We start from the raw sequence: 27,769 nt of genomic DNA on the forward strand, positions 1-27,769 counted from the left end.
ACTATATCCCCTTTCTGTCCTTTGCTTGGCAGAAATGCTCTAAATATTGTCAAAAATGACCTTATTGCCAAAGTGGACGAGCTGTCGGGGGAGAGGGAGGTACTGAGGGAGGAGCTGGAGGCGGTGAGACAGTCAAAGAACAAGGTGGATGCCAGAATCAAGGAACTCGAAGAAGAACTCAAGAGGTAAAAAATAGCAACGAATGTTTGAGTCCTTGCACAGACGCAGGATGCTGTGCTTGCTTTTGTGTAATTTTGACTTTAATAGGTTTTTTCACATAACACCCACCTTTAAGATCATCAGTAAAACAATCAAATCAACCTGCAGCAACAGAAATGATTAAAATGATCTAATGAGACATGCCGACCATAACTGTTCTATTTCTGTTAGCTAATAAGCATCTTTAGCACTTTATTAAGTCAAATGTTATTGTTTAGTACTTGTCTTGGAGGAGTATGTAATCTCTGTGTTTTTGTTTGTTGGCTGCAGGTTACGAGCAGAGGCTCTGGGGGCTTCTCGGGACTCCAAGGATGAAGTTGGTGATGATGTGAGTAGAACTGCCCCTGCCTCAGGTTGAACTACTGATGCGTTCATGTCTCTATACAAATATGAGAAGCAGAATAGAAAGTCTTCAGTTAGCTTTCAGACTGAAATGTCTAGTATTGGTTTGGACATCTTATCCTCTCAGATCTGTCTTATTACTTCGTGGCACAGATTCACCAAAGTGCTGGAAACATTCCTTAGAGATTTTGCTCCATATTGAAGTGACAACATCACACAGTTGCTGCAGATTTGTCGGCTGCACCACCAGCACCAGCGTTACCCAGGATGGATCCATGCTTTCATGTTGTTTACACCAAATTCTAACCCCACCATCCAAATGTTTCAGGACAAATTGAGACAGTGGACCAGTCAAAGTTTTTCCAATAGTAGCACACGTAGGCTTTTCTGCTCAACTCGAGTACTCTGTACAACAATCCTCATTCACCCATATATACAAGCACTTTTTGAAGTACTGTTCCTATCACCTTCTCTTTTTTGGACCATTCTCTGTAAAACTTGGAGATGATCATGTGAGAAAATCCCAGTAGATCAGCACTTTCTCGATTGGTTGAATAGATATTTGTGTTAACAAGCAGTTGATTGGGTGTACCTAATAAAGTGCCCAGTGCATGCATATGCCACAGGCTAGTTTTAGGCTGATGTAGAGAGGGATTTCCAAATTAACACCAGGTCTCTGTTCTCTCATGTGACCAGTTTTCATCGCCGATGCAAGACGGCGACATGACAATGACCCAGCGGCGGCGATTTACCCGGATGGAGATGGCCCGGGTGCTGATGGAGAGAAACCAGTACAAAGAGAGACTGATGGAGCTGCAGGAGGCCGTACGGTGGACAGAGATGATCAGGTAGACTTGAGAGAACAGGAAGTGAAATGCTTCTGGGCTTAAAGTCAACACACAGCGTTTTCCTTAAATGTGAACCCATATTCTGTGTCAGTATCTTGTTGTTCTGAGGTGGTTTTTCTGAGTGGCATCATATTTTTTACGGCATTTTTAACTGTTTTTATTCAATTTTTGTCATTTTCTTATACTTTCCAGTTGTTTTCACTTCATGTGCCCTATTTATACTGTTAAAAGTGTTATATTATAGTACTATAAATAACTTTTATGAGTAGTCTTATTATTTTAATTTCATCTCTCTTTCCCCCTCAGAGCATCCCGTGAGAATCCTCCCATCCAAGAGAAGAAGAAGTCTACCATCTGGCAATTGTGAGATTCTGCTTTTAATCAGCTTTATATAGTTATATAAAAGAAAAAGAAATATCCTAAGCAAATTTCTCTTTCTGTCCATCTTCTAGCTTCGCACGTCTCTTCAGCTCATCATCCAGCCCGCCGCCCGTCAAGCGGCCATTCTGCAATGTCAACATCCATTACAAATCTCCCTCACCGGCCGGTTTCCCTCAGAGACGCAGCCACACCATGTGTCAGATCTCCACCTCCAACCGTACCCTGGAGTTCTTCCCTGAAGAGTGAGCGGCGGCTGAACTTCCCCACATCACGCATCACTCTAAACCCCCACACTTATCTGCTAAACAGCTCGCTGCTCGCTCGCTTGTGGCCACTTGCAGAAAGTTTGCGTATATTATCAGCAGAGAGATGTGTTTTTAAATGCTTCCAATAGAGATTGCTTATTTTGGTCTTGACGCGCCATTCAGGTGCATTACACCTTTTGGTACAAGTGCAGCTCAGACCTCTTTTATTTCCCCTTAAACGCAGTTTTTTGACCACAAATGTTTGTCTGGTAAAGACACAAAAGCCACAAAAACACCAACCTCCCAATCACACAGACACAGAGGCCTCCAATTTTCTTCTTTTATGTCTTAAAACACTAAACTGCACGTTACTTTTAGTCATTTTAGAAGATTGCTTGGCAGTAGTTATTGCACTTGCTTTTACTTGCCTTCTCTTCTTCATCTCTCTTCTCTTTGTCTCCTGCTGCTGGCTGGCCAGGCTGCTAACGCTTCGCTTTTTTCTTCTCTTCCATTCCCTGCCTCCCGCTTCTTCCAGACTGGCCAGTAACGGTGTTGCGTCTCTCCTCAGTGACTCGGCGATGTTGGCCCGCCGAGAGCAACGCCGTGAACAGTACCGGCAGGTTCGTGAGCACGTGCGCCGTGATGACGGTATCATGCAGACCTGCGGCTGGAGCGTGCCATCTCGATTCAAACAGGTACCCAGAGTGCTGTCTGTGTGAACAAGAAAACACACATGAGGAGAAACATAAGATTTTAACAAAGCATTGACTGCCAAGAGGGTGAATACTTAAGTGCGTTCAAAATAATTTTTTAAAATCCTTTGTAAAGTTGTGAAAAACTCCAGGTTCCATATTATCTCCAAATTAAATGAGTGTGCCAATTACTTAATGGGTTTGAATGAATTTCTTAGTAGTCTTTAGTCACTTGGATGTGTGAACAGAATCAACTTTCTGGGATTTCCTTACCTGGATGACTGATGACTGAGCATGCATCAAGACAGTCTATGAAGTCATTTCTGAACCTTTGAACAGCTACTGGATCTTATTTAAAACTATACATGCCTCTTTTTTTAATGCTAATTCTTATATGTGAAAGTCGACAGAAGTAAACGAGACGGTTGGAAATATTTTCAGCTGTGGTTTAAACACATTTGGTACTTTAGTGAGCATTTGCTTGACATGCTGGACAGCATGACTGACTCATAGCTGAACTAGCTAACAAACTTCCTGTTTACTGACATGATGGAAAAATATCTGATCACTGGATATTTCCTCTTTTTATGGCCACATTCTGTAAACCTTAGAGTTGGTTGTGTGGGAAAATCCCAGTAGATCATCAATTTGTGAAACACTCAGATCAGCTCATCTGTCTAAATGCATAAATGTACAAAGATCCTGCCATGTGGAAACAGGTGTACCTAATAAAGTGGGCAGTGAGAGTATCAGGATATACTTTTGCATATAATTGTTAGAGGAATCGGTTCATTCTGGGTTCTGGCTTTCATGAGGTTTGCTGATTTTAAAACTGATCAGCACGGAGACGAGCCGACAACCCTCAGTGTTTGATTTTAAGCTCGCAGCATGGAAGCATGCTTTCAATTTCGGCCAGCGGACTTTAAGGTTGGCTCTGTGCAGCTTGAAGGCCAGAGTGCAGAAGGTGCTGGTAGGCAGGTGGCTCTAACTCTGGTCTCCCACAGACTGGTGGTCAGACGGACAGCGCTCAGGACAGCCCGCTGAAGAGGCAGCAGGCAAGTGAGACCGACAGAGTGCCAGCATGCGCCTTTATGGCTCCCTCTCCCTTTTAACCTTCCAACCAAAGCTCTGACCCCTAGACAGCAGCGGACAGCTAATAGCAGAGGAAAGATGTGCAGATACTTAAGGAAGACTTTTATTTTGAGCACTCCAAGTGAAGGCTTTTAACAAAAAGACTATTCTGTGAGGAAAAGGTTGCCACTGTACAGTACATTCACTGTTCCTCTGGAAATGCATGAATAGTTTTGTTTTTCAGCATGATGCAAATCAGAAAAGGCTGTATTTCGAAAACATACATGTGTTACACACCTTGCTCTTTGATGAAGGACTTCCTGTGGAGTTTATTCCATCTGATCTCCTCTCCCTCTGCTAGTGGTGTTGCAACCTTTTAACCTTTAACCTCTGTCTGTCTCAACCTGCCCTACTTAACATTTGGATGTTACTCCTGTGCATTATCTCAGTATCTTAAAGGAAAAATCCACTCACAGTCACTAAGTCATTAGGCAGAGTTTTGTCAACCCGAGATGTTTAGATGTCTCATTTTACTCCTTTTGCTAACAGAATTCTATCAATATATTACGATTTTTCAAGTAGAGCTACAAAAGTTAGCAGCCGTGTAAAGATTATACTTCGGTTAGAAAGCTGCACTGTTTTGCACCTGTGTATATTTACTGTGCCAGTCATTTCACCTCCTTATAAAGGTGTTATGCTTTAACTAAGTGGTGAAATGCTTTTTCCCTAAAATTATGTGTCTCACCTCATGCATAATGCACACGCTCTCTGGGGACAGCCCTGCGGCATCCTGGGAAAAACAGGGAACTGAAAAAGGAGTTGAGATTGTGTTAGCCCCCTGTAATGCCAAGTGTTTTACATTTTATACATTAGATTTTTAGACATCTACATCATCATTGTGATTTTTTTAACAAACTTTGAGCAATAAATTACACAAAAATGCCAGATGTAGCAAGATTTATACAACTTAAAAGTCATGTATGCAAACTGATATTTCATATCTTTTAAAATAAAATTCTATAGGTTCAAAAAAACCTCCCATTTTTTAAAAAAATGTAATTTTCTGGCAATTATTTCATGGTTCAGGCTTTACAGGGTTGCAGATAGGAGAGAAGCAGTGGAGTTTTCCTTTAATGCTTGCTGTGTATGTGCTGTACGTGTTTACAGCACATTCACATACTGGGAATGTTTTCGTTTTCTTCAGTAAAACTGGAGACCAGATGATAATTCACTGCTTTTGCTTTTCTGCTGACAAATTCCCACCTGTGCTTTTAGACAACCAACGAGAAAGAGGATAACCGCATGAAGAATGTCCCCGTCCCAGTTTACTGTCGCCCTCTGGTGGAGAAGGATCCCAACAGGAAGGTGGGAGAAAATCAGGAGGGATGAGGGTTTTCTGTGAAAAAACAAAAACACCTCAGATCTGTCGTTAAATGTCTTTTTGTTTAGGTTTTGTAGAAATATTACCACTAACCATGTGACATTAACTTGCCTGCCATTTCGGAGATATGACAACCATGGTGAATAAGACCCCAGTCACACAGGCCCTGAGACTGCTCTGTGACCATCTGGCAACCATTTGTAAAGGAACAATGATTGTTGGTTGCTGGAGGTTGATGGCATTCTTGGGGAAAGTTATTTTCTAGTGACTTGCCCATGAAGCACACAGGTCACACAAACCAAGACTTTTCAGTAAAGGAGATCTCGAGACATGTTGTATCTCGTAATTAACCGTTTGTAATGATCAATACTGGGGGGGAAGAAAAAACTTCAAATGTCAAAGTCTAGCTGTGCAAAAGCAGAAAGTGGACTCCAGAGACATAATGTGAACTTAAAATCAACCTTTAATGCTGATCATTCAGAGGAATAACGAAAAACTTCAGAAACTAGGTAAGTATTTAAGTTGAACAAAAGGCAGAGAGACACACAGCTATGGTGGAGGACACGACAAGGAGCTGAGGAAAACTGAGGACTTAAATACACACGAGGTAAAAGACAGAGCGGAAACAGCCGGGGGGAAATAAAACACAGGTGAACAGAATCTAACTAAGGAGATGAGAGACTAGCAAAACTAAACAGGGAACATAAACACTGACACTCAGAATAGGACATATGAACATTAAACAGACATCGTCTAAAGAAGAACCGAGAACTAAGAAAGAATATAACAGAACTAGGAAATAATATTGTACATAATAGACATCTAAGACTCAAAAGAATACATCATGAACTCCACATCACTCAAAAGCCTGACTCATGACCCAAAGTCACATGACTATACAGATTATTTTGCCCTGAAAACATTTGTTTGTGTTTCTTTTCTGCTATCTCACTGCAAGCGACATTTTCATGAGGATCTGGTGACAGCTGGTGTTCAGTCACTGCCAATCAAATATGATCAGCCCACACTCACAGAGTCATCATAAAGCACTTGAGCTGAATTTCTCTGTGCTAAACTCTGTTATTCATGCACTCCACTTGTTTAGCTATAAATAATTATTCTATCTGAAGGCGACATTATAAGACCCAAATTATGACTCTTGCACCGGGAGCCACATTAAGCCTCCAAATCATTTTTAAAAAGGTCACTATTGCAGGCATCTGCTTGCTTTTAGAAACATCATATATTAATATAATATGTATATATGTATTTATTATGCCTGTGTGTCTGTGTGTGCACATGTGTGTAGCTTTGGTGTGCAGCAGGAGTGGACTTGACAGGATGGAGAGTCAGCAGCCAGGAGACATCGGAGAAAGCACCAGCGTGCAGCACCGACCCTCTGCACGCTGACGAGGACGGAGCTGATAAGAAGAAGAACCACACGTCTCCCGAGAAGAGGAAGGTGATTACAGCTCACTTTCAAAACAGGCATTCATGTTGGCTAAAGCAGAACACTATAAGTTAATATGTGCAAGAATTATCCTCAGTCGTTTAGAGTATGTCTAAAAATACTTCTGCTGGTGCTGGTTTCACTCACCGAGTAGACAAGGTGATCTTTATTCTATAAAGCTAATGCAGAGGCCTGGGTGCAAATGTGCAGTGAGGCCATTTACTGGATGTCTTTCGCCACGTTTCCTGTCTTCTTGTCTAAAAAAAAATGTTTAGATGCATTTAACTGCTCAAAACGATTCTAGATAGCATACACGAGTCATGGCTGTGTGCAAATTTAATTCTGCTTAGAAGGATTAAGTGAAGATCTGTCCAGCAGCCGTTGTAGGAGCAGGCTGAGTTATCCAAATACTAATGAAATCAGTGCTTCCTTTACTGACCCATCATTTATGACACAAAAAGAAATAAAAGCATCTCAAAGCCTCAGATCTGGCCCACTGCTCAGCTTTGGAAAATGTGCAGACTATTTAACTTGGGTCTTTTAACTGTATTTTTACAGTTTTACATCTTTTTCTACTGATACTGACCTGAGACCATAAGTACTTAAGTAATACAAAAACAGTTAAATGACAGAAAAGTTCCTATTTTTTCACCGCATACTATAGAAATATTTGTGTTTTTTACAATAAGTTAAAAAAGGGTGGTGTATGCGGCTCACATCCCTGTCCTAAGGGCTTCTTAGAGCACTGAGACAATGGGCACATGTGCTGCTGTTTGGAAACAAGCCACACCTCCTCTTCAGGGTGGAGAGGACTTTCCCCCTTTGAACACCTACTTGGTGTAACTGAGTGATTTCTATCATATTTCATCTCTGCTGTATGTAAAAAGAATCCAAATCTGTTCTAATTATCATTAAGGGTCCAGGGGCGGTCGTCACATGTCGTCTTTACGAGGGGAAAGAGTTAAACCAGAGCTTGTTGTTATATGTTGCTACTCTAGGAAAATGTGTAACGCAGCTGGTCGGCAATGAAGTGATATTTTCTGCTGGGTTTTCCATGTTTATCTAATGTGCAGAGTAAAGAAGGAAAGTGTCTAAGATGCCATTTTTGTTGTCAGGTATTGAGACGTAGTTTAACAACAGCAGGTCCACATTATCCACATCACATTAAGCATCCCAGTGTAAGTGCAGCACCAGGCTTCTCTTCTGTGAGATTTCCTTGTGACGTTTTCCACAATAATCAGGGAAAAGTGATCATTTAAAGACATCTGTGCTCTTTCTCTTTGTCATCTTTGTCTCCTCTTTCCTTTGCTCCCTCAGTCAAAGGAGCTCCAGGAAACAGACACAATGAGCAGTCGAGTGTGGATCCTCACCAGCACCCACTCTGCCAGCAAGGTGGTCATCATCGATGCCAACCAGCCCGGCTCACTGGTTGACCAGTTCAATGTCTGCAATGCCCATGTACTCTGCATCTCCAGCGTGCCAGGTGAGAGTGGAAGTGCTGCTTTTTTAGATGTTCGAACATGTGACTGCCTTCAACTTCTTGTTGCTTTGCGGTAAATGTTGGGTTTCTTGCATTTTCATATGTTAAAGTGTGTCTGTGTGTCTGTCTGTGGGTGTGTGCCTGTGCACAGCTGCCAGCGAGAACGACTATCCAGCCGGAGAGATCGTGTTGGATCCAGGTGAAGGTGGAGCAGGGGGAGGAGAGGACACCGGCAGCGTGGAGGGCATGTTGGCCGGCATCACTCTAGTCGGCTGCGCCACCAACTGCAGCGTTGCACGTAGCAACTGTTCCTCTCGCACAGATACGCCAATCATGGACAAAGGACAAGGTGGGCGCATGATAGGTACTCCTTCACTCATGTACTGTTAAGGAAAATGAGAGGTGTGGATGTCATAGTGTCATTTTGCTTTAGCTCCCATTGCTCCACCGATGAATGGGAAGATTCACCCAGCCCAATCAGCCGAGGAAGCCACGGAGGCCACAGAAGTTCCCGAGTCAACGGCCAGCAACACAGAAATGAGGTCTGGACCTCCGGGACCGTTTACTGAGCACGTCTTCACTGATCCTCAGCCTCGTCCAGCAGATGCCTCTGATAGGTAGGAGGTCAAAGTCTGACAAGTCCTCAGGATTGTCTAGGATAAATTAAATGGCACGTTATTAGACAAGGGAAGGAAACAGTTACTGTAAGCATGCCATCAAAAGTGGATCAACTTCCCTGTTTGGAACCTGAAACTCTGAATTTTCCACACAGGAGCTCAGGCCAGTCCAAGGAGGAAACATCACACCCTCCAGAGTCAGAGGATGGAGGTGATGAGACCAAAAACTACACCAGCGTGGCCCCCACCATGTGGCTCGGGGCCCAGAATGGCTGGTGAGTCACTCACAACGTCTGCTGAAGCCTCACAGTGTCCACTATCACAGCAGTTTATGGCGTTTTTCAGCATTTTTAACCCTGGGAAATTTTGAGTCATTAGAGTCAATTAGAGTAAGTTAAAGCTTAAATCAACATTTGATGGATGATTTTTGATAAACATAACAGCTTTACAATTACTTTATCCTTATCCTTGTGCCTTCCACCTAAAACACACATAAATCTTGTGCGTCTTATAGTTTCTGTGAGCTCGGGAGTAACCTGATTCTGTTTTTCCTTCCAGGCTTTATGTCCACTCAGCTGTGGGAAACTGGAAGAAGTGTCTCCACTCCATCAAACTTAAAGACTCAGTGCTCAGTCTGGTGTAAGAAGAAGAAACAGAAATCAATGCATCTCTTATTTTTATATGTAGTTTTAAGCAGAGTCGAGGATTTTATTTTTATGAGTTTCAGTTTGTCCAGTGATCTCCATCTCCTTGTAATTGCAGGCATGTGAAAGGCCGCGTGCTGGTTGCCCTCGCCGATGGGACACTCGCGATATTCCACAGATCGGAGGGTAATCGAACTTTAACAGAGACACCAGACATTAGTCTGTTAGGGGAAGTTATGATTGCAGGTGGAATTGGAGCGTTGCCACCAGTTCAATGTGCGTGCACAGTCAAAATCAAAGATAGAGAAAGCAGTCAATAAATGACTCCAGTAATATGTTAATATGACACAAAAGGCACAAAAATACACATTAGAAAGGAATGTAGGGATGATTTCATTTATAAAATATTTTCAATTGCTTCTATGTTTATTTACCTTAATTCTTCCATATATTGATTTTATATAAATAAATAGCCACAACCCACAGTATTATTGTTAGCTAGGTTAGCTCGGCAGCTCAGGTCTTGAGAAATCTCTTGTCTGAGATTCATCAATTGTCTAACAGGCTGTGATTCAAAGTGTTTCCAGAGGACAGTTACAGGGACGGTCCCTTTATTTACCTCATTTAATGAAGCAGAGATGTGCAAAAACTCACAGAAACACATTTAGCTAATGTGTGTGTTTCTGTCATCAGATGGCCAGTGGGATTTGTCCAACTACCACCTCATGGACCTCGGCCGACCTCATCACTCCATCCGCTGCATGGCCGTCGTCCACGATAAAGTGTGGTGCGGCTACAAGAACAAGATCCACGTCATTCAGCCAAAGAGCATGCAGATAGAGGTGAGGCACGAGCCCGCTGTCGCATCGTTGTGCTGAAGAAACGTCTGCAGCTTCAGTGCCGCAGACGTGTTATTTTTAGTTGTAATAATATAATAAACACCACTAAATCCTTTCTGTTTGGCAGAAGTCCTTCGATGCCCACCCTCGGAGGGAGAGTCAGGTACGGCAGCTAGCCTGGATCGGTGATGGAGTCTGGGTGTCGATCCGACTGGATTCAACCTTGCGTCTCTACCATGCGCACACGCACCAGCACCTCCAGGATGTAGACATAGAGCCATACGTCAGCAAGATGCTGGGTGAGTTTATCTTAGTTTATTTTGTGAAGTGTGACGTTTCACTTTTGGAGTTGCATGTGATCTGTGCAACATCCCACTCACTCTGGTTGTGTCTTGTAGGTACCGGCAAGCTGGGATTCTCTTTTGTGCGAATCACAGCGCTTCTGATTGGTGGAAATCGTCTTTGGGTCGGGACTGGAAACGGTGTCATCATCTCCATCCCACTGACAGAGAGTATGAGTCTTTTTTCTTTATTTTTTGGTGCCTAAAGGATCAAAGGTGATTATTTGTCATAAATACTTGAAGTTTTAGGTGGTTTACACAGCAGAATATCTGGATAACCTGTCAGCAAATGTTTGTTACATTTGATGTACTGGACCAGGCTCCCAAAGGATACAGATACAGGTGTACAGTTCATAAAGTTGGCTTTATTTTACCCTCCAAAATGTTAAAAGGTAAATCAAAAACACAAAGGCACTTTACAAAATAAAAGAAGAACTTATAAACTGACCAAATGGGCACAACTTCACTTATATTACTCATGGAGCAAGCCACTATAAACACAAAGGGAGGTAATAACCACACTCACTACAAAGAAACCCTGCCCAAGCTATCAAAGCAGATGTTTAATGCACTTGTTAGGCATCTCCATGCAAACCAGCTCCACCCTCAGCTATAGGCAGTATCAAATATTTATGTAGTCACTGTGACCTCACCCACTGTTTTTAAACTGAATTTTTAAAATTCAACTTTTAAAGTTTTATTTTTTTTGTTTTTTAACCTGATGAGGTTGAAGTGATGGAGTCCTAATTTATCAGCTTCCCCATGGTGTAACACAGACACCCATACTGGATAATTAAACACTAGGACTTTAACTCACCAAAACCTCTGCAATGATCTGAACCACACAGACATGAGTTCAATAATCCATTAGAAAGGGACACCTCCCAATCAATCACACATAACACCATGATCATAATCATCAAAATATACTTTATTTACTTTATAATGAAATTGATTTTGCAAGTTTCAAGTTAAGGACAGCCTCGTGAGATGATGCTTTTAAGTAGCAGAATTCCTAAAGTCTGACTTGCATGCGCTCCACAATCTGTGTCCTTTTCAATCATGCTGCTACGATTGGTGGTAAGTGGCTCCAACAGGAAATGCAGTTTTTGGTCTCAGCCAGTTCTTTTTGTAATAAACAGGCAGGACTGGAGCAGCACAGAGGTTACGCAAAAGACAGAGAAAAAAAGAGTGTAAATGAAATTTAGATGACAGTGAACAAAGACAAACAAACTGAATGTGTGCTGAATCTGAAGCTCAGCAGGTAGGACTACAGTAAACTTAACATGAACCCGATCTTGTCAAATGTCCTCCGTAAAGGAAATTCATTAGGTGGCCGAATTTGGCTCATTTGTCCACACAAACACTCTCCGCTACCGTAGCACTCTCTATCTATCTCTTTAGTTTCCTTCTTCTTCTCCACATCAGCTCCCCAACTTTCTACACCTTCTGTTTTTCTTTGCTTCCCTCTGTGGTTTCACCCCTTTCACAAACTCTCCGTCGTAACTGTTACTGTTGCTGTGCTCTTTCTCCCGCTCTCCCTCCACTCTCCTCCGCCTCCCGTAGCGGTGGTCCTTCACCGGGGACAGCTCCTGGGTTTGAGGGGTAAGTGGGAGCGCTCCTAACCTCCTTTTCACCCGGTCGAGCCTCCGTGTCTCCTGATACAACGTATCGCTTGCTGTTAAACTTTGTCTGCTATGTGCTTATTCTACGAGGGTACGTGTCCAGCTCTTTCAGCAGTGCAACAGTTTAGCTGAAGGTCACAGAGTACACTGTGTGCAAGGATTTCACAGTTTGCTGAACTTTAAAAGCAGCTTTTTACTCGGGATTTGTTTTGCATGTCTATGATTTGTTTATTTTTATGCGTAACAAATCCATTGCATGCAGTGGGCGTCTTTTAGCTTTAACTGTTTTCAGTTGCTCTGTGGAAAATTTATTTTTATTTGATTATGTCATGCTACCGAATGTGATTTGTTCACAAACACATGTTACTCGTGTACTCTTACCCTTTACTCTCTCTCTATCAGCCAATAAGGTGTCACCTACATCTTCTGGTGGGGTGATCCATGTGTACGGCGACGATGGCTCTGAGAAGAGCAGCGGCAGCTTCATCCCCTACTGCTCAATGGCACAGGCCCAACTCTGTTTCCATGGACACCGTGATGCTGTCAAGTTCTTCGTCTCTGTGCCGGGTAGGCCTGAATCTCTGCTCCCTTTAATTCTGAATTTTAAATGGACTGTGCACTAATAGGCATGTTTAAATTTACACGTCTTGTCTTAAATGTTAAAAGACACATATGTAGACATCACAAATCTGTGATAATACTGTTCCATCGCTCTCAAAATGTTAGTGAATATTTATTATCTAAGCTCTGCTTCTTTCCAAACCTTTCTGATATATTAATCTGACGTTAAAGAAAGATTGTGTTTTTGTTACTTTGTGAAGGTGTCATCAGTGACACTTTCAATACGTAAATGTCATTTTCAGTAACATCTTTCTTTCCTGTTTTTCTTTTTCTTTTGGTGACAGGCAATGTCCTGGCTACCCTAAATGGCAGTGTGTTGGACAGTCCATCAGAAGGACAGGGCTCCACAGCTCCCACAGAGACGGAGGCGCAGAGTGTTCAGAACGTGTTGGTGCTGAGTGGAGGCGAGGGTTACATCGACTTCCGCATAGGTGAGCATTCAAACCTGTCCTGAAACCAGTCCGTATATCCGATACTGCATATTTTGGTATCGATCTGATATCGAGTAAATACGGTATTGCCGATACCAATACCGATATTCATACTTTTAACTTATTCAGTTCAATTCAGTTTTATGTACTTGGCACCAAATCACAACAACAGTTTCCTCAAGGCACTTTATATTGTAATGTAAGTACCCAACACTAATAAAGGTACAACTTTTAAAGCCAGCTTATGTAGGAGAGGGCTAATAAACTTTTTCCATTTTCACAAACTAAATTATCGATCCTGTGGCACTAGTATCGGTCCAATACCAATAAAAGCATTGGTACTTGTGTTTCTGATACCTGGATTGAACCACTCACCCCTAGCAGCCATGGTTTTTTAATTTGAGAAGTTGGAAATAGTACTTTTTCCGTTTGGTCCTGTAATGGTCTTGCACTTGGATGGTTTACTAGCAAGTAATGAGTAATTAGTTAATTAAAGGTTAAAGAAACCTACTGGAATAGGACATGCCTTTTATAATCCATGTCACCAGCATAGTTATGTACTTTCTCGTGCCTGCTTCTTTACCACAGCAGCCCATCCAGGTAAGTTGGTTAAGTGTAAATAACAGCAGACAGTCTTTGTTTTTGCTTGAACAGCAAAGCCGATTAGGTGTCTGAAAGAGCAACGTGAGTGTATTTAGACTTGTGAAAAGTACAATAGTATCACATCAAATTATGATGAATGAAACAGTTTCAAACAGTACACAAAATGCATGTAACTATTTGAGCACAACGTTTGCTTTCATGTTTTCATGGCTCTGCTTTGTTTTTTCGTTCTTCTCAGGCGATGGAGAGGATGATGAGACGGAGGAAGGAGAAAATGGTGATGGTGGGGCTTCGCAGAACAAACCTACTTTGTGCAAAGCTGAGCGGAGCCACATCATCGTCTGGCAGGTGTCTTATGTACCCGAGTGACACCTGAGATCTGCTTTAACACCTCACGCATCCACCCATCTCCTTAAAGAGATCTCTTCTCCCGCCCAGAAGCTTTCAGCCACCCAAACCTTGTAATTTTCCCCCGGTCATGTAAAAGTCCCCCCTTTGGCTCTAAAACGACCATTAAAGCCGTGTATCGTCCCTTGTAACTATTATACCCCCTCCTGTCCCAGACCTTAAAACCTAGAAACCTGCCTGCCATCCTGTTTCTGTCCCACGCAGGGCATTGTAATGATTCATGAGCTTTGTAACCCAGCCTCATAACTACCTCCCTTCTCTGTATCAACCTTATATTCACCCTGTAAGCACACTGTATCTCTTCCTATATTTACCTCAATTGTCCTGCATCTGCCCCAGAGTTATTCCTCATCTTCCTCCATTTAGTTAATCATCAGTGAAAACTCCACCTCATTTTAAAGCAAAGCCCCAAAATGCACAAAAATAAGGAAAAAGAACAGCAGCAGCAGGAAAGGCAACACCGGCATGTAGACATCAGTCCTACCAACGGCCATCTGGCAGTCCATTAACAATCAGGGACTCTGTTTTATGCATCTACATATTCTTAGACGGTGTGCGAGGAAGCAGAAAGCTGAGGCCTCGGTTTAAGGTCAAAGTTCACACAAAAGTGCGGCGTTCAAGTTAGGATGAGCATACACGGAACAAATAGGAAGTCAAATTACTTCATTTCCAACCCCTGCAGAAGCCTGGGTTCTCCCGGCTGCTGCTTAAAACATGTTGCTACACATGTCACAATGAGTCGCCTCTATAAGAGTCCTGATGGGGCTCTAAGGTCAGATTGTGTCCACATACAAAAGGAGTTCAACTGTGTCGAGGGTTCAGTCCAGATCTCATCGCGCTCATTTCTCTGCCTGGCTGTTGATGGGACGGTGAACAGTGGCGTGTTGTCATCGTATGTACAGGGAGTTGTGTAAATCTCCACTGAAACCCATCCTCTTTGTTCAGTATGGAAATTCTCGCATTGATCTCTATCTCTGTGTATTAAATATTAAACATATGTGTGCTCAGAACAATTAACTCGGGTTTGTGTCGTCTGTGTGTGTGTCTCACTTCACAACAAGAAGAACATTTTAAAAAGTATGTTAGGTTTATTCTTTTTTTTGGACAGTGGTAAAATAAAGCTTCTTAACAGCCAATAAAAGCATAAACATGACCAATCAGGTAAACATTATTTAGTGCAGCATCACTTTAACAGGCTATATGCATTTGGGGAGCTGGAAAGTTTACATTCAAGTACTTTTACATGATCTTTGTACTTGGAAAGTACAAGAAGCTGAACATGTGTGCAAGGCAAAGACAATGTGTTGGTAAACTGCTCCCGTTTAGTTAGAAGTGCCAAAATAAAATACAAAAAACATTAATCTATGGGACACACTTCATATAAACATTACATGTTTGTACCATACATGAACTGCTTACATCAGTGCCTCTCAAACTTGTTCTGAGTTTTACTTTTTAATATTGTGGACTGAAAAAACAAGCAAAAACTGGAAAGAAAGCAGAAGCCAGGTTATTGCTCGCTTAGTGCATTTTGCTTGGTAGTGTCGTCTCACGTCCCTTAAGATATAAAATAATGTATGAAAAAGATGAAATACAGGACGGCAGAGATGAGCTTTCGAGTAGCTACAAACTACTAAAGCCAAACAGTTCATCTGAGGTATGACGTGATCCACCTTATATGATAAAAACAAAAAACCGTTTACGATCGGACAGTGTTTGTGCAGAAAGTCAGTTGTAGAGCCAGCGGGTGCTGCTGCTCTCCCAGCGGTGAAGCTCGCTCTGACGAAACCACAGAGAGATTTCCTTCTGAGCGCTCTCCACAGAGTCGCTGCCGTGGATCACGTTTCTGCCAACAAACATGTAAAGAACACTGAGACTCGAAATACCATCTGCCCCAAACACAAACTGAGTCATTCATTAATAATAAGCAGGGGTCTGAGGGACAATTCACCTGTTTGTCCTCATCATTTACTTTATTTTTCCAAATAAAGACTTTTTGAAGTTGATGACATCTCAAAAAGTCTGATTTAAGATGTTTACAGTAATTCAATTCGCTTTATTTATATAGGACCAATTGACAACAACAGGTAATTTTATTTTGCAAAGCAAAGGCCCAACAATCACATGTTCCCTTATGAAAACGAGAGAAAAGGGAAACGGAGCGCACAGGGAAACAAGGACAAAACAGGAGCTTTGTGAGAGGGACGACAAAACTATGACATGCAGTAGTGAAAAGAGGTGAGTGGAGAAGAAGTTCTCAGTGCATTATGGGAAGTCCTGCAGAAGTCTGAGCCTATAACAAGGGAGGATTCAGGGTCACCTGATCCAGCGCGAACTATAACTTTATCAAAAAGGAAGGTTTAAAGCCTGATGTTATATCAGCGCTTATGTGCCGGCATTGTCTGAGTGGCGACTATCTTTCTGAGCATGAATAGAAGTGACCGTGTGATGATGTTGTGTCAGCAAGCAAGCCACCAATAAGGAAGGTACACTGGCGCCCTTAGGATAATAAGGTCCTTTGACATGTTAGCTGTTGTTGCTAGCACCACTGCACAGTCAACAGTAGTACCAGCAACAACTAATAACAAGCTCTCGCAGTCACAGGAGGCTGTTGTTGCTAGCACCGGCAGTGCAGAAGTGCAGGAGGAGGGACAGCGGTCCCAACAACAGAGGGAGAAAGAGACAGAGGAAGGTGTAATTAAGAACTCGTGTAAAATGAAAGGCTATATAGAGGCTTTCTAGTCTCTGCCAGTGCTCTCAATGCCACATTCGGGATCAACAGTCTAGCTGTAACAAATGCATCAAGTAGCTTTTGAATATCACTCTGAGACAGCATGTTTAAAATGTGAATGGCAGCACTTATCTTGATCAAAATAGACTCAAAGGTTCCTCACAGGCTTACTAGAGGCCATGCAGAGTAATTATCTGCTTAGACAACATGTTTCTAAGACTGTTAGCTCCAAAAAAAGCATGAAAGCTTAAAATTACAATAATTACCATGTATGTTGATTAACTTATCATTTGAACTCTGTAATTAATATCAGCAAACTCTTCATGCAAGAATTCAGTCAATGACAGTCAGTGACAGTTTTTGCCTCTGTGTACCACCACAATGATACAAATCGACTGAGACAGTCAGCTTTAATTGAAATAAATAAAAATGCATGGCATAAAAATCTAATTCTCCTTTAAGTAGAGTGAAATCTCTCACCTGCCCACCTCCACACACAAATCTCCCCGGATGGTTCCAGGCAGCGAGTCTCCAGGGCTGGTCTCTCCCAACATCTTCCGTGCAGTCTTGACCACATCCAAGCCCTGCCACACCTGGAGGAGCACAGAGAGGTACACTACAGCACATCTGTAATCGGAGTGACCCCACAAGCTACTGCGAAAACCTCAGCGTGGAACAATGTGCGCATCACGTCGAGGAGTCTCACCATCGCAACAACTGGCCCCGAGCTCATGTAGGTTACGAGTCCACCGAAGAAGGGCCTGCTCCTCAGGTCCCAGTAGTGTTCCCTAAGAAGCTCCTCTGAGGCCTGGTATACAAACACACACACGACAGATTAATGGATAATACCGTGGTTCATGGGTCACAGATCAAAATATTTTGGAAACACGGAGCTGCTCCAGGCATACCTGCACAAGTTTCAGCCCCACCAGTTTGAAGCCTTTTTTCTCAAAACGACGCACGATTTCGCCCACCAGTCTCCGCTGCACGCCATCTGGTTTTACGGCAACGAAGGTGCGTTCATTCACCCCAGTCCAGCCTAGAGTCGAATAAAACGTGCTTAAACTCGAGCTTAAATGAGCAATACAATTACAATTATTCTGCTTGTAGCCACTGCACTCTGCGCATAGACATATTAAAGAGGGCCTGTTGTGCATTTCCTTATTTTATGTCACATATGTACCGTTACAGTGTTGGCTGCTCACATCAAAGCTGGTCAAAATATCAAAGAATGACATCAGCGTGAGCCACATTTATCCCAGAGATCTCTCAATATAAGAAAAGGAAGTGTGATGGCAACAGTACAGCCCAGTTTTCTCACTGCTGTAGTTAATGAAAGAAAGCTGTCAGCACAACTCTTTGGGCTTAAACTGGAAGAAATTAATGTGTAAAATTACGGAAAAGGTTCTCGTAGCTTGTTGTCAAACTGTCCTGTAAATATAAGGAGGAAACTTTTTGTTAATTCACAGTAAATACAGTATTTTGTGCATTTATTTGGTAGCACTATATAATGATGTTACACAGATTGGCATTATTAAGGTATTAGCAAGTGCTGAACTCATCATTTACATAGCATTACTCCTCCTCAGTATGCAATTTTTAAATACAGACATTTTATTATTATGACCATGATTATGATTATTGCTAGCAGTGATAGTAGTACCAGGTGAAACAGTAACAGCTGAATAAACATCTGTATTTATAAAACACATGCTAAAGAGGAGTAATGATATAAATGATGAATTAAACTTTACTAATGCTTAATAGTGTGACATTATTATAAAGTGCTACCACTTATTTTACTGTGGAAACAAAAAAACAGAAACATCTCTGGGGGGTTTTGTGGGGGAGGTCTTTAGCAGACAAGCTTAAATACAGTTATGAGCCCCAAATTTATGTTTATTTATTGCCGGGTGATTCTGGTCCCTGGAGCCTTATGTTTGGCACCCCTGGTATAAACCTCTTGTTTGCACAGGGATGAACTGAATGGCTACACCCAGATCAGTAAAACTACAATGATTATTTGGAACTGTTAATCGTGCAAAGTAGATCCCAACAATAGAAATACAGAGTTGAAAATAAGCACAGAAAGCCCCTTTAAAAACTTCACAAGCAAAAGTGCACACGTCTGAAAGCACTACATGCATTTGCTGTTTTAACCACACTACGTCTTGATGCATGCTCAATCATCCAGATAAGTAAATGCCAAAAGGTTGATTCTGTTCATCTGTACGTAGCGTTTTCAGTGGGAGAGACGTTTCGTCACTCATCCACACTACATTTCCCACACCGTGGAGGCCTGTGGAGGATCAAACCTAACGCCCCAGCCGGTATTACATCAGCTGCTCGTGCCACAAACCTCGCGCTTACAACTTTCTGGGTGTTCCTCACCAAATTCTTCGATTCTCGCGTGTTTAGCCACCAAATCCTCGAGCTCGGACCGGTCTGGCTGTCCCCTCTTTCTCGGCCCCATTGCAAAGCTCTTCCTGCAGCAGCCAATCAGCGCACACACGCGCTATTAATAGGATGATGAATCAACTTTTCTCACGCTGAGGAGGACACATGGACCACGCGGCTCTCAGCATAGATTAGTTAACAAGCTGGCCACACTGCAGTATCACCCACGGTCACAGAAAAACTAACCACTAGTCAGTCCGAGTTTCTTCTGTCAAACTAAAGTTAGAAAAGGCAACACGACACCACTGCTGTACCGGTTAACTGTGCCGCTGCCTGCAGCTAGCCGAGGCATCTGTCCGGAGGGTTTCCTGGGAGAAAATTATCCTGTGAAAGTCAGACTGGAGGCCCGTGAGTGACAGAGGAGCAGATACAAGCACGTTTATTACCAACCTGACTGAAAGATCTGAGCAAATATGGACAGAAATAAGCAGATCATTGTCGCCAGCGGACGGGGATCAATGTCGGGTACGATAAAGAGGAGGAAAGAAGGATGCGCGTGCACGTAGCTTAAACGCGGGCTCACGAGGAGCGGCTGAAACTGCAAATCATGTGGCGCAAACGACCAATGGTATGCCGCTCCCAAAATTTGCTCCATCTGATACCAAGTGCCGATACTTTCAACCAATGAAGGTAGCTTATGGAGGGGAGAGCAGCATATCATGACTGCAACATCGCTGTGCTTAATCTGAATACTTTTAATGACAACGAAATGATGTGATTTTTGCTTTCCACTGTTAAAAAGTATCCCTTCATAGTATACTGAATTATACTGATATACTCTAACTATAAGTTGCAGTAATTCATGCAGTTTGGTAGCAAAAATCTAATAAGGTATTGCAGTGCAAGCTCAATGTAATTAATCAGTTCAGAGTAGTTTAGTCTTGCTGCAGCAGTCCAGGATGACACTGAACAGATGGGCATGCACGGGTCAGACTATGGGAAGTATCCCTCCTGTCTGTTAAAAACTAAATACATCATCAGTTTGTGCAGCTGGTTTGAAAGCATGGCCCTGCTTGAAAAGGGCCACAGCCCTTGCCAAACAAACAGAATGGTAATGTGTTTGAGGGTATTGTGTGCTCACCATGAGCTGTTCTTGTGTGTGACAAGTTCATTGATCGTACACAGAGAGACAATGTCTCTCCTGCTTGGCATTTGCAGTCTAAGACAAATATTTTTGCGCTTTTATAACTGTAGCTACATTTCTTTATAAACTGACAGGCAGTTCACATGTTCTGCTCCCAGCCCTGACGATACCAGTGCCAAAGTTGTTATCCATACTATCAATTTTGCCAGAGTGAGATGTAGAATAAATACAAATAAGTAATGTCGCGTGTCCAGAATATTGAGGATGAGAACAAAACAACGATGGTCCAGGAGAGTTTGGTCAAACGATGATTTTAATGAACACACGCGTGGGGGATGAACACTGCACACAACCAGCATCGATCTCTGCCCAATAATACACAAGCAGTTGTTTTCATAACATCAGGGTATTATTTATGACGCCCCCTCATGCGTCAAAGCAGATACAATACATGCATAAGTTTCAAAACCACAAATGTTCTGGTAACGACTTTTGACACATTTGAAAAGAACATTCTCTTCGTCTCCACGCCAGGCGCATCCGGTAGCTCATCTTACCCTCGCTTATCTCTGGAACATCAGAGCGCGTCCTACAACAAACTATCACTTATGCAGGCACCAAATGCAGTTGCAAGCTTGCAAAATATGTCTGAACTCTTACCTAGAAATGAATCTACCTACGATGTGTGTGCGTGGGTGTGTCGACCTCAATTGCACTCTGTCTCACCTCTCACCTCGCCTACTAAAACTCACAACCAGACAGAGGCCACTCTCATATGTATAACAACCTAACTGAAACTATATATGTAATATATTGAATAAATGCTTTAATCAAATTCCACTACTCAAAGCTTAATACAAAGGATATAAACAAATAAAAGATAATAATGAATAACATGGCATATGTGTCTTGTAAGCGTGTAGGCAATCCTTCCATAGCTCTAAGTCACTTTGCACAATAGGATGAAGCTTCTGACCTTCAATTACTGACTGAGCTTTAACTCTTTAATAAGCACAAACTGCAAGGTGTGTATAAAAATAGTTATAACTGCATCTGTAATAAAGGTTAATATGGTGCCAGTATGTTTAAACATCTGAATGCAATATCAATGCTGTAGATTATGTTATTAATGCAATGGTAATGATGATGGTTATGAATAGTAGCAGTAAAATATTTGGCTCATATCAACAGTAAGTAAAATTTTATTTATATAGCACCTTTCTAGACAGAGAATCACAAGTGCTGCACATAGGATAACAACTCATAAAACAGGCAAATATTAACCAAAAGCAATTTTAAAAAGGTGAGTTTTGAGTTGTTAAATGTTGGTTTTACATCAAATAACTTCTTTATTGTAACTTTGTGAATGCGATAAGAGTTTGAGTGTAAAAAGTGTGGAGGACAAGGATAGTCAGGCACATCGAGAACATCAAAGCATTTAGGGATTTAATCTTTAATTGTGCAATAAAATACATATTAGTACATTCATTTACATTACATTATTTATATAGAAATTAATATAACAATTCATTATTAGATAATGATGAATTTCAGATTCAGAAAACCTTTTTTACCCTTGTTTAAAAAAGGAAAATAAGTAAATTAATTCAAAAATCAAATCACAAATATAAATTATTTCTGACATTTAAAGTGGTGATTCCACAAATTGATTCTTTCATTCATGTTAATACTGAACCAGCAGCATCATGACTGGTTTAGACTTCTGCTGTGGATCTTTGTAGAGTTTAACCTAAACAAGCAGCTGACGTCATTCTTAGCATTTATGCTTGTGCAGGTAAATTATGTGTTCATTACTTTGTGGTTGTGTCCTGGTGTTTTATATGTGGTGCCAAACACAACAGATACATGCTGGCATTAACATAAACATAAAAATGTGTCAAATGGAACTAAATTCAGTATTAGCGTATACATTTTGAGCTCACATAATCTATAGGAAAAAATCCCTAAGGGCTTCATATATAGCATCCCCAGCTAAAGCTCTATAGCAACATGCAAATAAATGCAGTACAGAGTGAGGTGGAAAATCAAAATATTTGTTTATATCTCATCATCCTGTTTCTTGTCAGGCATGTGGAAAACGTTTCCATCAGGCTGCATCACCCAGCTCAGTACGAAGTCTCCACTCGGGCTCTGGGCCTCCAGGTTCTGCGTGAACTGTTAAAGACCTTAAAGACCAACTATTAAATATATATATGATGCAAATGATGTAATAACCTGTTACACTGTAACTGGAAACTCCTTTTAACCCCACAGCCCAGCCTTCCCCACCATTAAAGTCGTTGCAGACTGTGTCGACCCAACGTGTAGTTACATTTCTAAGGAGGTGAACATAAGGTTATATAGAAGGGAACTTTAAAGTAGTTATGCACTGATTGTCAATATAGTAGTGGAAAATAGATGATAATGTCTATTAGGAATTAATAATATAATAACAGCAATAAAAAACATAAAACTGAAACAGCCATGTGTATGTTAGCACTACATTATATTTGCCAAAACAAACTCTTCAATATGATCAAAGCTGTCTGCCTTTAACAGCCTCAAAGTTTTGTTGTTGCGTCAGGATCTCTGGAAATCACATAATTTTTGGCAGTTTGGTATAATATGTAGCCTTGTTTACACTTGCGCAACAGTTTTCTGAGCCATTGTTTAACAGAATAGCATTAACACAATATGATGATTTCAAAAGTGGCTATTAGGTGTCACCATGGAGATGGGTGTCAGATGGGTTTTGAAACTTTCACCACTTTCAGTGTTTCACAAAGTGCAATGCGAGAAGCCTCAACCCTTAGATATTATTACCCTTTTTAAGATGTCCTCCTTCAGTGACTCTAGGTCCACAGAGGTTTTGGTTTTCTTCAGCGTCACCTTCACAAACTTCCTCACTGTCATATCTATTTTTATAGAAAAGAAAAAAAATGAATACATTCAATTTGAATTATAAAAATAAAATCTAAAGATTGGAGAGAAGTTCTGTAACCATTAAGTTCTTTTTTAAAACTGAGAGCATGCAAATCAGAGCTCACCAGTGTAACAGTCAAAGTATCGCAGGTATTGACATCCAGAGTTCATCCAATTGCCATTAAAAGCAACACAAAGAGGCTGCGTAAAAATTCGATGATTTGCTATACTGCCAGGTAACAAATGACTGTGAACTTCCATCTGACCACTTCCATGAATCTCTGAAGAGACCGATCCATGTGCAGGTGATCACCATATTCATCAGCAGGTCATTCTCAGATTGGTTCCTCACACTGGCAAAGTCAGTGTGGTTCCCCCTGCAGTAGCTTTGAGCATCATCCCAGGTTTTAGGCTCATTCACACAGATGAAGCTCGATGTATCTGAAATGATTTGAACAAATATCTGAGCAATATTACTTTTAACTCTATTTTTGTCAAGGTGCTTTAAGCCTGCACTTGTTTGTTTCGTTTTTAACACCATGCCTAGGAGGCATCCTGGTCAGATGCCCGCACTATTTTAACTGCCTCATTTTGATGTAGAGCCCCTCTCAAATGACCAAACTCCTTATCTAACTCCTAAGGGAGTACACAACCACCTTTTTCCCAGACTGCTGCCTGATCTTCAAGGAACTGAATGCCTATGACTTCTCTTGTGGGTGGTAGACTCACAGAAGGGCAGACCCATGTAGCTTCTTTGGGCAAAGCTTGTCTTTGCTTGGGCTAAAGTCTGGTCACTGGACATTCTCAGTTGAGCCAATAATGCGGGACTGGCTCCAGGATGGGAGCCTGGTAACCCTTTACCAGGCAAGGTAAACTTAACCCTTGATCATAGACTTTTCAGAATTGCTCTTTTTCGTCTCCTCACCTGAAACCAATATGCTTTGGGAAATCCTACCAGGGGCAAATTGCCTCCAACAGCATGGCTCCTGGTCAACTTTGTTTATTAGATATTTGAAAATAGAAAAAATGTCTCTCTTGCTCTCTCTCCTTCTCTGCCAGAGTTGCATAGTAAAAAGAAATATTGCAAATATTGTACACACACAAATACACACACATAGATATTTATACTTGAAATTTTTTCATTACTTTTGTTGTAGCAGAAGAACGGGATGTGGATTCACAGTCGTCAGCTCCCCAGTGCCTATTAAGAAGCATTGCCGCACAAGATTTATACAGTCCTGGATCATAATTGGGTTGATCAACTTTACACACCCTGAACGCAGCTTGTCCTTCACCATAGTAGTCCTGGTTTTCCAGAGACCACCTCCATGTGTTAATGCCAGTGTCAGTATGGAGCCCAAACCAGACAGACTGTATTGAGTTCATCGTTATGAGATTAGTCATCTGGGCCGTGTCTTTATCGTTATCAACAGTGGCCAGGTCAGTGTAATTCTCCCTGCAGTAATCTTGAGCTTGAAACCAGTTCAACAAGTTGGTAGGTGTGAGGAAAACAGGGAGGTAGGAAAAACAGTCCTGTGATAATGACAAATATAGCTTACTCTGACATGTGCAGAAGCTGACTCACAGTTTGTACCTGAACATAATATATAATTGATTGACACGTTTTATCTGTAACTTCAAACATCCATTTCAATTTTGTTTAATTGTGGAAAAGAAGAAATCCTCCCTTGGGATGGATTCACATCAAAATAAATGTAAGGTTTAGATATTTGTGGAAAGAAATTATTATTATTTATTATTATTTACACTGACCTGATAGGACAATCATCATAACTGCAGTCATGATGTTGAAAAGTTCCTGTATACCTTGAACTGGTGAGTGTCGGGGTCAGTATATCAGTGTTATTTTCCATGGTGGGTTAGTTACAATGTATAGTCCTATAGTCCTATAAAAATGGCTCAGATACGAGTAAAAGTATTACATTTACCTTCATTTAACTTTAACATCACTTCCTAAAGTAAAGTACTAAATATCAGTAGTAAGAAAGTAGTAGTAGTGATAATAGTAATAGAAGAAATAAGAAAAGTACAAGTGCTTAAGTACAGTAAAGGCACTTTGCTATATTCTAGTTGCTGCTCTTTTTCAACAAAATATTATCTAGAAATATTTTCAGAAACATTAATAAACTTATTTTAATTGTTTTTACTTGATTAATTTATTTTAATGTGTATTGTGTAAGATAATTATAGTGTGTGCACACAGGATTCAAAGCTTGTGTAATCTTATTAAAAACTACTATTTATTTGGCACAATGACTGATTTTTACTACAACAAGTGAATCAACATTTTAAATAAATAAGTGCCTTATATTGAATCCACAAAAACATCTGTGGCTTTGGCCGGAGTGCTCCTTTTGCTTACCTTAAATCAGTTGATCACCAGTAAATAACAAACACCTGAAACAAACGCTGTAAGCCTCTTTCCGTCTGTGCACACGTTGCATATTCTCAGTGCAGTCTGGGTTCACGCTTTATTATAAAGTGTGTTCTCCACTAAATTTGCACAAACTTCTGTCCTTGAAAAGGATCCGTGACATTCACCCAACCTTTGTTTATCTGCCCAGCACAATATTTAAATGACATTTAAAACCCTACTCCAGTCCTTCATGTTGATCTCAGAAACTGACCTGTAATATTACATGACTATTTCTAGCACATAGGACATAAATTACCAAAATAAAGCGTGTTAGTAAAGTGCAGGGCCAGAGCAGCCTAAATGTCTCGGCGAGTGTACTTGAGGGATGGAACACTATGATTGATAAAGATATTCCCTTGTTTTATTTCTTTGATGATGGCGGTATCTTCAGCCTCATATTCTCTCCTGAGTTGAGACCTGCTTACTGAAAAGACGGTGGGTTTCAAAGCACATCACATTTATTTATTTATTTGCCTGTCCCGTTTGGTACTGTAGCATTCAGAATTATTGTCTGAAGACCAAGAAAAATGCCAAACAGATTTATTTTCCCAAGTGGATCATTGCAGCTTTGCCATACTAGTCCACTTGGGATCTTTATGTTGTTGTTTTTTAATGTATTTATTTATTTATTTAATAAAGTTTAAGTTATTACAATCAGAACAGACATCACCAGGGGATAGTAAAGAGAAAGACATAGACAAGAGAAGCTCAAATAAAGGAGAGGGAAAGAAAAACAGAGGGGAGGAGGGACAGCGAGAAAGACATCCTCCTAGAAAAGAGCTGAAGAGAGACGGGGTGGTCACCCGACGGTGCAGAAGCCACAGGGAGCTGCAGCAACGTGCCCACAGGCACCCTGGGCCCAGAGGTTTGAGGGCTCTCCACCCCCCGGAAGAGGCTCGACTGAACCAGGCCACGCCAAGCAGTCGCCGAGATTGAGTACACACCCAAGCACCCAATCTCGGTCACCGAGAACCACCAATGCACCGATGGGTGAGGGCAAAGAGTCTAGTCAGGGGAGATAGACCCCCAAACCTGGGCCGCTAATTCTGCAGAGCTAAACATTTAGTGTTTTGTGTCTAAACCAACTTTTGATGAGACGCTTCTTTTTCTGCCTACGTGAAGATAGACTAATTGTTCCATTTCTGAGCAGACCAGTTTAGTTCAATTCAGTTTTATTTATAAAGTGCCAAATCAGAACAACAGTTGTCTCAAGGCACTTTATATTGTAAAACCCTAAAACAGAAAAAAACAGAGAAAACCCCAACAATCAGATGACCTCCTATGAGCATGGCAAAAACAGTGGGAAGAAAAAGGGAAGAAAACGAAAGAAGAACCACACTCAGGGCCATCTGCCGCGACCGGTTGGGGTTGAGGGGAGGAAGAGAGGACGAAAGACATGCTGTGGAAGAGAACCAGAGATTAATAATAACTAATAATAAATCCAGAGAGGTGTATAACCACAAAGTAAGTGAAAAAGGTGACTGAAGTAGAATTACTCAATGCATCATGGGACTCCTCCAGCAGCCACTGCAGTTTAACTAAGGGATGATTCGGGGGGGATATCTGATTTATCAAAGAGGAAAAATAATGTTAAAAGCATGGAGGGTGTCTGTCTGCTTGATTTAAAAGGGAGCCAATTAACGAAAGCCAATTAGGAGAAATATGCTCTCTCTTTCTAGTCCCTGTCAGTGGTACAAAATGATGGCACTATGTGTTTCACACCCAGAATATTTTAAGACTGTTTAAGGTGCTGCAGATCTGACTGTTTGAAAGACAGTTTGTACTCCTATGCTAGCTCATCCAGAGACTAATTATGATGGAGGAAAATAGCCTGGGTCAAAAAATGTTATGTTATGCTGCCGAGCTGATCCTCCCAGAGACTGAATATTGTGTCCATGAG

General features: G+C 41.4%; 2 protein-coding genes across 21 annotated transcripts in view; one reads left to right on the top strand and one right to left on the bottom strand.

Moving 5' to 3' along the window:
- The window catches only part of mapk8ip3 (mitogen-activated protein kinase 8 interacting protein 3), a 31,848-nt gene extending 16,597 nt beyond the window's left edge, over positions 1-15,251 (top strand). For 12 of the 19 annotated variants that reach the window (XM_084926335.1, XM_084926341.1, XM_084926343.1 and 9 more), the window contains 22 exons: positions 33-185; positions 490-547; positions 1,258-1,409; positions 1,716-1,772; positions 1,862-2,032; positions 2,571-2,730; positions 3,732-3,782; positions 5,074-5,163; positions 6,489-6,641; positions 7,947-8,112; positions 8,261-8,458; positions 8,543-8,726; positions 8,882-9,001; positions 9,285-9,365; positions 9,489-9,556; positions 10,064-10,212; positions 10,337-10,508; positions 10,608-10,721; positions 12,117-12,155; positions 12,578-12,742; positions 13,081-13,227; positions 14,069-15,251. In XM_084926335.1, coding sequence (XP_084782461.1) covers positions 33-185; positions 490-547; positions 1,258-1,409; positions 1,716-1,772; positions 1,862-2,032; positions 2,571-2,730; positions 3,732-3,782; positions 5,074-5,163; positions 6,489-6,641; positions 7,947-8,112; positions 8,261-8,458; positions 8,543-8,726; positions 8,882-9,001; positions 9,285-9,365; positions 9,489-9,556; positions 10,064-10,212; positions 10,337-10,508; positions 10,608-10,721; positions 12,117-12,155; positions 12,578-12,742; positions 13,081-13,227; positions 14,069-14,199 — 2,779 coding nt within the window. In that variant the 3' untranslated portion in view covers positions 14,200-15,251. The remainder of the gene's footprint in view (positions 1-32; positions 186-489; positions 548-1,257; positions 1,410-1,715; positions 1,773-1,861; positions 2,033-2,570; positions 2,731-3,731; positions 3,783-5,073; positions 5,164-6,488; positions 6,642-7,946; positions 8,113-8,260; positions 8,459-8,542; positions 8,727-8,881; positions 9,002-9,284; positions 9,366-9,488; positions 9,557-10,063; positions 10,213-10,336; positions 10,509-10,607; positions 10,722-12,116; positions 12,156-12,577; positions 12,743-13,080; positions 13,228-14,068) is intronic. The other 7 variants (XM_084926342.1, XM_084926353.1, XM_084926354.1 and 4 more) reach the window with 4 other exon arrangements.
- A 55-nt stretch (positions 15,252-15,306) lies between these two features.
- On the bottom strand, positions 15,307-19,965 carry nme3 (NME/NM23 nucleoside diphosphate kinase 3). 2 transcript variants are annotated; one of them, XM_084926357.1, is made up of 5 exons: positions 19,817-19,965; positions 17,878-18,008; positions 17,676-17,777; positions 17,450-17,562; positions 15,307-16,084 (listed from the first exon to the last, which is right to left on the bottom strand). In XM_084926357.1, the coding sequence occupies exons 1-5, from the start codon at positions 19,860-19,862 to the stop codon at positions 15,967-15,969; spliced, it is 510 nt and encodes a 169-aa protein (XP_084782483.1). In that variant the 5' UTR covers positions 19,863-19,965; the 3' UTR covers positions 15,307-15,966. The 2 variants fall into 2 exon arrangements, with proteins under 2 accessions (XP_084782483.1, XP_084782484.1); XM_084926358.1 differs by lacking the exon at positions 19,817-19,965 and adding an exon at positions 19,361-19,796.
- Positions 19,966-27,769: the final 7,804 nt, after the last annotated feature.

The sequence above is a fragment of the Perissodus microlepis genome, chromosome 4 (assembly GCF_051167445.1).
Source record: "Perissodus microlepis isolate ML-2025 ecotype Zambia chromosome 4, ASM5116744v1, whole genome shotgun sequence".
Lineage (NCBI taxonomy): Eukaryota > Metazoa > Chordata > Actinopteri > Cichliformes > Cichlidae > Perissodus > Perissodus microlepis.